The sequence below is a fragment of the Vanacampus margaritifer genome, chromosome 10 (assembly GCF_051991255.1).
Source record: "Vanacampus margaritifer isolate UIUO_Vmar chromosome 10, RoL_Vmar_1.0, whole genome shotgun sequence".
Taxonomy (NCBI): domain Eukaryota; kingdom Metazoa; phylum Chordata; class Actinopteri; order Syngnathiformes; family Syngnathidae; genus Vanacampus; species Vanacampus margaritifer.
In genome coordinates this window covers 20,043,627-20,057,154 of record NC_135441.1, presented here as the reverse complement: position 1 = coordinate 20,057,154, position 13,528 = coordinate 20,043,627, and the positions used below count along the sequence as shown (strand labels likewise).

General features: G+C 41.3%; 1 protein-coding gene across 2 annotated transcripts; it reads right to left on the bottom strand.

Annotated features, from left to right (window-relative positions):
• Positions 1-36: 36 nt before the first annotated feature.
• On the bottom strand, positions 37-10,760 carry scyl1 (SCY1-like, kinase-like 1). Of its 2 annotated transcripts, none has more exons than XM_077577860.1 (18): positions 10,563-10,760; positions 9,212-9,352; positions 8,712-8,819; positions 8,353-8,579; positions 8,187-8,277; positions 7,883-8,038; positions 7,507-7,665; positions 6,738-6,845; positions 6,307-6,420; positions 5,438-5,593; positions 5,097-5,285; positions 4,921-4,996; positions 3,212-3,406; positions 2,966-3,114; positions 2,809-2,898; positions 2,440-2,739; positions 1,458-1,536; positions 37-1,241 (listed from the first exon to the last, which is right to left on the bottom strand). In XM_077577860.1, the coding sequence occupies exons 1-18, from the start codon at positions 10,668-10,670 to the stop codon at positions 1,114-1,116; spliced, it is 2,574 nt and encodes an 857-aa protein (XP_077433986.1). In that variant the 5' UTR covers positions 10,671-10,760; the 3' UTR covers positions 37-1,113. The 2 variants fall into 2 exon arrangements, with proteins under 2 accessions (XP_077433986.1, XP_077433987.1); XM_077577861.1 differs by having other exon boundaries at positions 37-1,238; positions 10,563-10,759.
• Between the last annotated feature and the right edge of the window lie 2,768 nt (positions 10,761-13,528).

Sequence of the window (13,528 nt, the reverse complement as noted above, 5' to 3'; positions counted from 1 at the left end):
GAATTTTGTCTTGAGAAGAACACTGAGGCATTCAAAGGCATTTATATATCTGTTTATTTCAGAACAGATCACATGCTACATGACTTGGATTCTCTTTCATAAAGGCTTTATTTGTTTCTGTTTCGGTTTCATTATGCGTCACACGACACCCTGATGCTAATTCCTCCAGAAGACTTTTTGTTTTCTAACATACTTCACTGGAAACATGGAATGTGACAGTTTGTGTTCCATGTCAAAACTGGGAGACAAGCCAACAGTCGTGTCCAGCAAAGTAAATGAAGGCACACAAATAAAAAGTGAAAGACAAAAGTGGACTCTCCTTCACTCAGAACCACGGACAGCAGTGTAAAAACAAAACAAAAAAAACGGCTGAAAGTAATTTATGTAAAATTAAAAAAAAAAAACATTTTTGTGAAGGATCACATTGGGTTGCACTGGAAATGCAAGAACACGGCTTTTGAAAAGGAAAAGGAAACTGTGAGATCCTACCTAGAATATGTCCATGGCGTCATACAACCTTGATGGAAAATAGAAGCCAAACTAATGAAAACATTTCCAACCGCTTTGTATGCTGCACCTCTAACTGGTCCAGGGTTCTTTTACTGAACTTGTACATTAGGTTCAAATGTCCCTGTTCATTAAAGTTATTGATCGGCCTCACAAAGTGCATGCAGGGATTGAATAAAGCCTGGAACTACAGTGTGTTTGTGAGCTTGCAGGACATTCTGAAACACCTTTATATATATATATATATTTTTTTTTAATTATATTTTCACTATATGAAAAAATGTCATTTTAAGACAAGATGCTCCATTTTATATACATTTACTTTACAACTGTGTCTCTTCTGTTAGGAGCCAACAGAAATATTGTGTAATCAACTCCTGTTGCTTCTTACTTTTCCCCATTCAGCCATCCACATACTGATTGCCGCATTGTCAACCCCCTCAAGTTTCAGTTAATGTCAGCTGAGGATCCAAAGCTATGTTGTCCGAGTGGGCGAGAGTTCAAAAAGAAGTTCCCACTCTCGTTGTTGGCGCTTGACTAGGAATGTGGCGCCTCCATCTCGCGGCCCTTGCTCAGTCAATATCCTACCTCTCGTTAAACGGCCCATCAGTCTAGTTTGCGCGCACCCAATTTGAGGGGACCTTTGGCAGCTTTGCGTTCCGCCCGTTTGGCCTCCAGCTCTTTCCTCCTCTCCTCTCGTTTCTTCTTGGACAGCTCAGCCTTGCTTAGACCTGCTGGGCGATAACGCAAAGTGGTGCAAACTCATTGTAAGTGATGACTACATAATATCAAGACCAGGGGTAGGTTCAACCCCTTAATTGACTTATCGACTTTACCACTGCTGAGTGATAACACCTTGAGGCAGAGATGTTGACTATGAAAAATCCTAAATCCTTCAACCCCTAATTGAGTCATTAAAAAAACATACACACAAACTTAAAGTCTCTCACCTTGATTTCCATCTAACGCTTCCCAACTTTCTTCAGTGCCCCAGTCCCCTGTTGCGTCTGTACCCCAGCCACCTTCAGACTGAAAGCCCAAAAAAAAAAAACCATTAACCAAATATGTCTTTACAAATAGCACATCAGAGAGAACAGAAATAATTTATTGTTTTTAAAATCTATTTGATTATACCATTACTGTACATTTTAATCAAGAGTAATGTTATAGAGTGCTATTCAAAATAAAAAAATAGTTGCAAACATTTTTTTGGGTTGGAAAAGACTGTCATTTACATTTATTTGATGATTTGAGCCAAGTTTTTTTTTTTTAAAGGGGAAATCAACCTTAAACATTTCTTGACAATGTTATATGTGACCACACTAGTATAAACACGACATTTGATTAAAATTACAATTGATATTTAAAGTGGAAGTCAACCTAAACATTTCTTGACAATAATATGCTATATATTACCTCAGTCTACTCTAAACATGACATTCTGATTAATGTTACATTTGTGGAATATGAGTTATGTAGCAAAATCCAGCCATTTTTAGCCATCTCAGGGGGCGGCCATTTTGCCACTTGCTGTCGACTGGAGATGACATCACAGTTTCTCAGGGCTCAGGCAACGACCAATCGCAGCCCGCCTCTTTTCTGAAGCTGAGCTGTGATTGGTTGTTACCTAAGACCTGAGCAACTGTGATGTCATCATCCGGCAACAGCAAGCGGCAAAATGGCCGCCCCCTGAAATTTGATTTTGCTGCTTAACTCATATTCCACTAACACAATGTTAACCAAAATACCGTATTTAGACTAGTGGGGCTGCATAGAACATTATTATCAAGAATTTTTGGGCGGGTTGACTTCCCCTTTAATGACAAGCGTGGACAAGGGACAAAATACATTTTTATCTCAAGACACCATTGTATGTAAATGATTTAATTCAGAATAAAAGAAAATTGTATTTATGCACTTCTCCCCGCTCACCGTGGGGCCCGTCGTGTTTCTCTGGGCCATGCAAGCGAACAGGTCGCTCTGACTGGCTCCTTTGCATGCGCTGCTGCCGTCCCAGTTGTACTCGCTGGCCAAGCGGACCCCCTCAGGTAGGGCGGCACTGACGACGTCCGTGTCCTCCTCGGCCCATTCGTTGCCCCAGCCCTCCTCGCCAGCCGAACTCTGACCCTGCCCCTCTTTCTCGTTGGACCAGCTGTCGTCAGCGTCCCAGCCTGAGCTGCTCCAGTCTGAGCTCTGCTTTTTCACCGCCATGGAGGACGATGACCTGCCCGCCTACAAGCGTTGCATCATCAGCGAGTGAGTTTCGATCTCGAACTCTTTGTGATAAAAGAAGGAACCTACTTCTTGTTCCCTGGTGTTCTTTTTGGATGACGCCGTTCCTGACCAGTCCGTATTCCACTCATCCTTTTCAGCTCGACCTTTGTCGGAATCCTTTTGGGAAGAGTGCTCAACATTATAACTTTCCTCACAAAGTACACATATTTAAAATAAGCCATACCTCTAAACTCCCCCAATCCTCCTCGTCATCCCATCGCTCTCCCGGCTCCTCATTATTTTCCGCCCCTCCAAGACTGTGTGATCTGTCCACAGGACTTAATGCACAAGATCTGTGAGTCTGGGAGGTCTGTGGACCTTTCTCTACAGAACCTAGGATCCAAAAACAAGACAAAAATAGCATGCGGCAGGACTCGGCCTCTATCCGCGACCGCTGTACAGAAATGATTCGTCATCACATGCGCCTTACCAGAGGTTCCATCTGAGCCGCCTGGAGTCCCGCTGGTGGCGTTTGAAGCACCGCCGCTCTCAACCGCCACACCTGCCGCTGTCCCTGGTGCGTTGCGGATCAACTTGGACGTCAGCGAGGACATGCCAGTCACAGCCCAGCCGGTCCAGCCGGAAGTGGTGCCGGGTGGTTGAGCACACGACCCAACATCTTTTTCTGTTTGAACACAAGGTAACTAAACACATGTAACTAAAACATTATTCATCAACAAATTGTTGAAACATTCACAGCTAGACAATTTCATTATTGCAACTGTGACTGAATCACTTCTGGGAAGGCGGGAGCAACCCAAATGTAAAAATAGCAACTTGTTGCCAGACTAAAATATTTCTCAAATAATATGTAAAAGACATGTCTGTGACATGCATTCGTCAAAATTAACTTTGGATCTAATATTTTTGCTGTCCCTAAATCAGCCAAAAAACGCTATATTCAAAACAGCCTGTTTTAGGGGTGTGTCACTTTTATGTAAATAGCTGCACCAGGCCACGCCTAGGCCATACCCTTCTCTCTCAGTGATTTCGGTCATGGTAGCCATGTGCTAATGTTGTTAATGGAAACGAGTGGCTATGGGAGCAGAAGAAAAGAAAAATACAGACATGTATTTTACACATTTAAGAACTATGTTAAAAAAATGGCATAACGTTTTACCATAAGAAAAAGTAGCATAACGTTACTACAGAGACTATGTTGTAGCGTTAGTTTGTGATTGTTTAGACAATGGTTATTTTGCCCTAACCGGCAAATCTCCCGCGAACGTTATTTTGCTGTGAATGTCTCCGATTTGCTGTGAATGATTGTAGACATTTACAAGCGGTTATGAATAACATAAATGTGCACATTTAGGCCACTGCGCGGTCGCAACGTGCAAGCAATCTCGTCGAGACCACTTAGCGGCCGGTTAGCATCACAAAGTCATGTCAAATTAGAAGGAGAGAAAAACCCACAAAAGTGCATTTTCATATTATGGGACCTTTAACACATGCTGATGAGCGTGGAAGCTCCCTGCAATTTTTGTTATACTTTCTAAACAAAGTTGTCCATTTTTTATGTGTTTAACTCTTTCACTGCCACTGACGTTAAAAGACGTCAAGTAAAAACCTACGGAGGGCCGCCAATGACGTTAACTCTTTGTCTGCCAAAAACGTTAAATAACGTTTAGTAAAATCCTATGGAGGAGTGCCAAAGACGTTAAAAGACGTTTGTTCCAAAACAGAGGTGAAACTAACCATTTTCTATTGTTGATTACTGAAAAACGGAATAAGGTAGAAACAAACTTTTTTTTCTGATGAAAGATGATAGTCCAACTTTCATTTGGTAGTATTTGTGTTTCCATAGTCCAAACACATAATTTTCTGTGGACCTTGAAAGATCAGTCAAAAATGCTAAAATCGGCTGGCACCCACGGCATCCCTTTTCTGAAAACGTCTGGCAACTCAAAGAGTTAAAATTTAAAGAAAAAGTTTTTTTTTTTTTTTTTTTTTTTTTTTTAATTTCGACGCTAATATTTTCTCTTTTACTGCAAGTGAATATCGGCTTGAAATGTCGGTTATCTGTCTCCTTGACTACTAATATCCGGTATCGGCCTTTAAAAAAAATATATCTGTCTATCTAGCATCTGATATGTGGTCACGAGTAAGATTAAAAAACAAATGGAAGCCGTTTCGTACCAATCTCAGCCAGCTTGGTGGGATCTTCTGACACCGTTTCCAGCTTGGAGAGAAAACTCTTAATAGCTTTGAAAGCCTGAATGATTGCAGAAAATCAAATTAAAAGAAGAGAAAACAACAGAAGAGACTGAATCATGCCTGAAGCCCCGAATGTGTACTCAAAAGTGTAGTAGTACCTGCTCCCTGACGCTCTTGTCAGGGTCAACAGTAATAGCACAGAGTGTGGGCAAAATCCGGGCGGCAACCTCCGTTAGGCTATAGTAGTTGTGTGTGGCGGCGAAGCCGAGCACGCCAGCAGAACGCGACGCTGCGAAGGGGTCTTTTGTGGCTCGCGAGAAGGCCGAAATCAGAACTCGCTGTCGGGTCTGTAAAGATAAGGATCAAGTGTTGAGAGTATTGCACCTTATTTTTGAGTAATTGATACAGCAGTTTATTTTTAATATTGTGTATTTAAAGAGTTGGGGGGGGGGGGGCTTTTGAGTTCTGAGTGTCTTTATTTTGTCTTATTGAGGCTTACGCCAGCATTGAGGTAGGAGGCGATCTTTCCCAGGCAGACAGTGGTGTTGCATCGGATCGGGCCCTGCTCATCCCTGGCCTGCAGCCTGGCAAAATGCCGCATGAGCTCCTGGTTCAAGTTGCTCTCATTCAGTTTGGGAGCCAGCAGCAACATAGACTGCGCAGAGGGGAGAGAAGGAGCCGCTGCATCAGACAAACGTGTGTAGCATATGTTATAGATTAAATAATTTGTCCTCTTTTGCGTGTTCCAAAAAATCGAAGATAGACTTCTTTGTGAGAAAGACCCCTTGCAACAGAGAATCTCCGGTCACACACACTGAACATCACGTAAAGGGTGGAATTCCAGCGTGCGAGTGCCCCCTCTTTTGCGGAAGACAACTCTTTATAGAATTCAAATCGGTAAAAGAACGCCTATTCTCTTCCCATCATGAATAAGTAAAACAGATTGGTTCTCACACAAATGTTACATAATATAATTTTAGTACACAGTTCGCAGCTGTGTTCATCTTTTAGACAAAATATACTCTCAGGGTACTTTTTGTACTTTTTCCCAAAACAAAATCTCACAAACAAATTGAACTTGACATAGAGTGGCCGTGAGTGATGGTGCGAACAGAGTGTGTGTGGGTGTGTGTGTAGTGTGTGTGCTCTCTCAAAGCAGAATCTGTTCTCACAAAGGACACAAAGAAGGAATTTTATCCAAAAACAAGGTACCAGCTGGGTTAAGGTCAAATTATACTGAGTTCAACACTATTTCACCTACCCTACACATCTATAAAACATGGTCAAAATATGAAATAAAGAATTAAAAATGTTAATAATGTCAACACATACAATAAACATTTAGTCGCATTTGGAGCAAGCACATACCTTAACGGTTTGCTCTCTGATGGCAGGGTTGGTGTCAGTGAAGCCGTGAACGACATGGGGGAAGATCTGGGAATTCACCGCCGCCTCATTCAGATACTGAATGAACTGCTCCATCTAGAGCCACAGAAGAAAACAACAATATGACGGTGCTTTGAGATACGAAGCATTTTTTGGAATGGAAGTAAGTGCAGACTTGCGATATGAGCGCTTTATGGTGGCAGTGAAGTCAACTCTCTTCACAATAAAGAGCACCGTTGTTATATTGTTAATATTGTTTTTCTTTATTTACTACTTGATTTAAAAAAAAGAAAAGAGAGAAGAATCAGCTGACCAGTTAAACAATTGGACCCCAATTCTAATGAAGAGTATAGTAACTCGTGGAACTCAATTGTTAATTCTACCTGAGGAAGAGATTTTGCGATTTTAAGTACCTGCTGGAGCAGTCGTATTCTCATGGCCCGGTCCGTGGAAGAAAACATCTTCACGATGACCGGGATGATCTTCTGTTGGTATTCTTCAGTTGACAGGAACTTCCCCACCTGATGGATATTTTTTATTTAAGACACTCAAGCTGAAATGTCACTTCCAAATGACTTCTAAACATTAAATCATTCCACACTAACAGTTTGGAGATACAGTGTTCCCTCGCTATAACGCGGTTCACTTTTCAAGGTCTCACACTGTTTCGCGGGTTTTTGTTTTTAGTGCAATTTTGCATGCATTTTTTTTTTTTTACAGTAATGAACCTATTTTACAAAATGTATAAAGGTTTGAACATTCAGAATGTTTAAACAAGAGAGAAATGTGAGAAAATGTAAATGCCTTGATGAGATGAGGGGTTTTAGAGCTACTTCTACTTCGGCGGATTTCATTTATTGCGGGTATTTTTTGGAACCTAACCCCAGCGGAAAACGAGGGAACACTGTACATTTATAAATATGACGTTTCATATTGATTGGGTATTAGTTATTTTCCTGGCTGGATAAAGTACTATTAGTAGCAATTCTGATTGTAAATTTCAGCACACGGCAAGTGGTGTGTTGTAGCTAAAAAAAAATCTGCAACACATACAGCAAGCCATTATTTTAATCAATTAATTTATTTCAAAGGATTCCCCTATTTGAGGAAGTATGGCATTTAACTGAGTTGTCTAAACTACTCTGGTATTGTCAGGAGATTCAAGAGAGATAAAGGAATGACCTTGAAAAGCGGAGTGAGGACGACGGCGCCGGCGTTCCCAAACTCGAAGGCGGTGAGTAGTTGAGGCAGGACCTTGTGTTTACAGAAGTCCTCTGGGAAAGAGTCCAAGTTCTCACTCAGGTCCTGGAAGAACTGCTGCTTCTCCGCTGGCTCCTTGATCTGAGTAAGGATAACATCTGATGTGAACCCAAAAGTTAGGGATTACAGAAAAACTTCATCTGAAGGGATGAGCATAAATTTAAGATTGCTGTGAATTTCTGGATCTGACACGTATGTCACTACATCCCAAACTCATGATGCAAATATATAGAATTTGGTATCAAAACAAATCACTGTTGTACGTGACTGGCTATGTTTTTATGCGAAAAATGTGGACCTGGATCTCCTCCAGGAAGAGGTTGCTCTCCACAAAACTGTTACTGAGGAACCCTCCGGGGCTTCGGCAGTTCTGGAGGAAGCGGGCTGGATTGGGCCGAGCCCGCGGGTTGGCACCCACCAACTCGCAGTAGTGTGGAACCAGGGCCTTGGGGATCTGTGGGCACACAGAAATGAACTTAAGCCATACATGCATTGCATGAATTTGTTTGTTTGCTTGCTTTTTGGCAACAACAAAAAAAGTGACATTCCGGTAATATTTTATTATTAAAAAATGAAATAAGAACAGTGTTAAATTGACTAACCTTCCCCAGTGAACGAAGTGAGGACGCGCGGGCAAGAGTCCCATTAAACACTTCCCAGATTAGACAGCCTAACCGCCACACTTCCACCGCCCTGCAAAAAAAGATATTTTAAGAAAAGTGGAAAGATTTGCCAGTATTAAACACATCTCTCCTAAAAATTCCTCACCATTTTTCTCCACTGCAATTGGGCATCTCTGGCGGGTCATACTTCTCCATGTCCGGGTAAATGGACTTCGGATCAGGGAGCGGGGCCCCGCTTGGATCACCCTGTTCTGGGGCAACATGGTCTAAGGCCCCCAGCTTCCACTCTCCAGCTCGGTCGACAAAGATGGCCCACAAGCCCAAGTTGTTATGGAGCAGGTGGCAATCATTCACCAGGAAACTCAGAGCTTTCTGACAGAAAAACAAGCAAACAAGTAGCGTCCAAGTGAGAGGGTGCTTGAGGAGGGGCACATAGGGGGAAAAAAAAGGTAAAATGATACACTACTTCACAACATTAAAAAAATAAATAAATAGGTGACTCACTACTATCTGATGCAGACCCCAGGAGACCTCCAGTTCACTAGGAGCGCCCTTCAGGTGAGTGGCCAGTGGAGTCACTGGTTCAGTTACCACATACAGGCTCTTCTCTGTCTGGAATGAGATCAGCGCAACAAGTAAATTGTGACATGTGTCACAATCTCAATAAAAACACTTAAGCAAATAAAAAAAGCTCATAAAAAAAACATACAGCATTGAGCATTCCCTAAAATAGAAAATTAATTGAAATAGCTTGCTTAGCGCACTTGTGTTGTCACAGCACTGGAATGGCACTTGTCAAGTTATTTATGCAAAATTTGGGCTTGGTCGCAACACAAATTAAGCCAGGGAACACTGTATTTAAAAAGTAGTAAAAGGACAACGCTCCAAGTTGAGTTACATAGTATTTTAGCACCATTTCACAATATGGCTCAGCAGGTTGTCAACGCATGTGCTTACGACTGTGGGTGCGCAATTGACCCTCACAATAGCGGGTGAACACACACCTCTAAGCCGTCAACGTAGGCCAGGATGTTGGGGTGGCGAAGGGTCTTCATCCGCTTGAAGGCCGCCTTTGCCAGCTGAGTCTGCTGCTCCGACCCCTGAGCCACCTCGTGCACGAACACTGACACCGGCTCTCCATTGGACTAAGGACAGAGTGAAATTGATGACTTCTACAGGGTGGGAGCGTTTCTTTAAAAATATACTAAGGTAAAGTTACTAGTTTACCTGTTCAACAATGTAGCTAGTAATGTAATCAGTACCAAAATATTAAAGTAATATAATTCAATTACTTTTAATTACTTGTGGGTTACTCCAATGCCAAAAATGCTAATAAATAATAAACTAAATATCACTTGGATGTTTATCTTTTATTTTTGTGTGTGCATTTTTGTATTATTAAACATTCACAAGACAAAAAAAACAACAACTAATGTTTTGTTTTGATTTCGCTTCCTGACTCTGATAGAGGTAGGACGTGTCCTATTGCATTCTGGGAACGGGAATTAATAAGCTTCAGCTTCATCCCGTCAGCCCTTTTTCTTTTCGGGTATAATTGTATGTAAAAAGTGAATGTTGTAAATTGTCTCTATGATTGTCCGAAAGGAAAAACGAACAAATAAAAACAAAACAAAAAGGCATAAGCCAGATAAACTAGAATTCAAATGCAAAACCTCAGAACTGTTATCATCATCAGGATACACATTTTTGTCCATTGTAAAGTAATGTTGATCAAGAGGGAGGTATATTGCTCTAATGATGTCAGACTGTCAACAGCATGATAAAGAAGACACTGGACAGGAATAAATAATGTAATGCATCGATTCATTGTGAATTTTGCCATTCAGCTTCTTGTATGTGAAGAGCAAAAATTATTATTATTATTTTTTTAAAGTACTCAAACATTGAACATTTAAGTTTAGGTTAGTGTAGTTTATGTTTAACGCCCGTTATCGTGACGACGTCAGGCGATCGGCAACGACGACAACTGAACGTTGAGCACGACACTGACAGCTCATCTTGACGATTATGCGACAATTGGGCTTCTTCTGAACTATACGTACATAGGCAAAAAATGTAATCGAAAATGTGTGTATCTGTCGAGACTTTTGATGCGGCTCACTGGGTGACGTGGCGACTTTTAAGTAACCGGAGCAAGCTCAGCTGTCATTTCTTAAAGCGCTGTTCATTTTAAACGGTGACGTTTTTAAAAATCAGATTTATAATCGACCAACCAAAGTAGCAAGACATTATTCAATATTTAAAAGTAAATTCACATATCGCACAAGCGCTATGGTTTTAGTGTGCTTCGACAGGCCGAAACTAGCTATGTGTTAGAGGTTTGTATCATTTCACCTTTCGCTTGCCCCGATGTAACGACCATATTCCAGACTTCTCTTGGCCGTCTGGTATGATTTCATAAGCGAAGTCTTTGACGGGATCCCTGGCAAAAAAGGACCACATCTCCTCTTTCCACCTCACACCTCATCAAACAAACATACTGTAGTTGGAGAGGAAGAGCTAGCTTGCAACGGAACGGGTGGAAAAACCTCCGGGGAAACACGGCACGGTATATTGGTTCCGTTATTCAAAATAAAACAAAAGTTACTATGAAAACAGTCTTACTTCTAACCTTGACACAAAATAGATAAGAGGTTAAATATGTTTTTCCGTCGTAATAAATATTGTTTTTTCTTTGCACTCATGCCCATTTATTGATTATTGATGTCATCAATGGAAGCAGCAGATAACTTCTTTTTTTTTAACTATATAATTTATTGTCGTCCCTAATATCGTAGCCTAGTGCATGCCCTGTTGGCCTGTAGTAGGTTTGCTCTCTAAAAGGAGAGAAGACTAGTAGTTCTCATGAGTCATTTTTGAAAGGGAACTTTTTTTTGTGTGAGGTGAGTGTAAACCTTTGTTTTTGTATCTTAATGATTGTCCTACTTTTATATTTTTCCACCCTTTTAAAGGCAAAATTATGATGAAACTACATAAAATAATCACACTGGTTTGATAAAAATACACCAGTCATTAGGCTTTATGGACTGGGTGGGCTTCAAAGCCCCCCAAAATAGGCCTAAAAACACCACTGATAAGGTATGTTTGTTTTTGTGAACATCTAGCTAGCTAGATAGAATTTGCTGATTCATAGAGTCATGGCAAATTTGAGTAAAAAAAAGGTTAGGTACACTAAAGCCACCAATTGGCAATTCCAAACATCCGGGCATTTCTGCAATCCAGTGTTCCCTAATTTTCCACTGGGGTTAGGTTCCAAAAAACACCCACAATAAATGAAATCCACTAAGTAGTTAGCTTTATATATTACATTATAAGGCTCTAAAACCCCTCACCACAGTTTACACACTTTCCTCACACTCTTGTTCAAACCTTCATAATAGGTACATTACTTAAAAAAACATCTGCAAAATTGCAACAACAAAAAAAAAACTGAAAAGTGAACCGCGTTATATCAAGGGAACCCTGTACATGCAAATGCTTCCTTTACATAATGTAAACAATGGATATTGCATTGCTTTTGCCTGTGACTAGCATTTACAGTCAAATGATATTTTTAGCAGTTTTGGATGTTAATTTACTCATGTGATCGAGACCTAGAAAACCCAAGGTAACAAAATGGTCCAAATCAAAGTTCATAAATATGCAACCTTACATACACATAAATAAGAATCCAGTACACTAATTTCTACTCAGAAATTTATTTATCTGATATTACACGTCACAAAATATTTCAAAGATTTAATGCATTACAATTTCAACAGCAAAAGGAACATTACAAGGAAGTCATCAGGTGGTTGGGCTAGAAAACATTCATTCTATACAATCGGCCGGTACCTGCTGTGAGTGCAACCTAGACAGAGCAAATCATGTAAGGTTGACATTATCGAAATACATCATTGACTTTTACGCAAGGATGTCCCAAAACAAACCCGGCAAACGGGGTCCAGAACATTTAGCTTTAAATTCTACTTCAGTGCATCACAGCATGTAGAAGTTGACCCACAGCACTGATAAAAAGCAAGACACCGCAGGGAATTGAACCCCGTCCCGACAATGTCAGGAGTGCCACCACCGGAGTCTTTTGCTTTTTCTTAGTACTGTTATTGCGGGCAAAAGCAAAACCTGGAGGAACAAAGCCGAAACTTGTTCCCCCAGGAAAAGAAAACCCATCGACGACCTGGCTGCTATGTGATCGTCACTGCACGGGTTAAGTCTGGACACGAGGCTGAAACTAGAAGACACAACTGGTTGCCCCCCCCCGGACCCCAGCATTTCCTGCAACGACCGATGTATGGTTGGGTGATTGATTCCACAGTATCCTTTCATCTAACATGATACCAGCTTATCGGGTGGTACTCAAATCCATTTTCCTCACGATACCGGACAGGACACACGTCAAAGACTGTAGTAAGGGGGAGGAAAAAAACAGGACAATTTAAGGCTCCCCACCCCCTCCCTCCATCCCCCATAAACATACCAATGGAATAAATATGGTTGTTGTTTACCGCCAACAGACGAAACTGCATTAATCACCAGCTACTCTTCCTGAGTGAAGCAAAATTCTTCCACGAAATTTAACTAGGCAGGCAGAATCAAGGCATCCACGACCTGGCGCTGAGATTTTAGTTGCGAGTCTCGAGCGATTTTAGCTGGAAAAAAATTCTGCAAAGACAAAGATTGTTGTGCCCCACCCGACAAACTCCCCAAAAGCTTGGCAATGCAACTAATCATTGTTACGGACAAAGTACAAACAGGTTATGCAGAGCTGATGTAACATGCAGCAAAAGTAGTTAACACTTTAAAGCCATGGCATAAAGATTATGGGAACTGAAATTACTTAACTTCGGACCCACGATAAGTGATGCGTTAAAGGGTGGGAGAGGGGGGGGTAACAAACTTGCAGCTGTTGATTTAAGTGACTGGATTCTCCGTTCCATCACAGGTTAGCCCATCCCAGGCGCCATATAGAAAAATTTGTTTGGAAATTTGACCTGAGAAACCAAATGGAAAGAGGAACACACACGAAGAGAGAAAAGAGCAGGGCTTCTTGCGAAGGACGTCGGCTTAAAGCTCAAGCGCACAAAGGGTTGATACGTCATTCGGGAGGGCTACACATATTCGTCGACAGCTTCCACAGATGGCTTTGCATTCAGAGGCGGGCGAGGTCGGAGTGGACAGACGAAAACAATCTGAAACAAAGAGTGATCTACACAACACCCAGCACAGAAAACTCAAAATTTTCTACTCATCTTAAGTTTTAAGATGCGAAGCAAGGGCGCCCATTGGCCAAAGAGGAATTC

Coding starts and splice junctions, on each gene's coding strand:
- scyl1 (XM_077577860.1), bottom strand. CDS start 10,670: ATGTGGTCCTTTTTTGCCAGGGATCCCGTCAAAGACTTCGCTTATGAA. Junction 6,421..6,737: donor GAATACGACTGCTCCAGCAG/GTACTTAAAATC, acceptor CTGTGGCTCTAG/ATGGAGCAGTTCATTCAGTA. Junction 5,286..5,437: donor CCTCCTACCTCAATGCTGGC/GTAAGCCTCAAT, acceptor TTATCTTTACAG/ACCCGACAGCGAGTTCTGAT.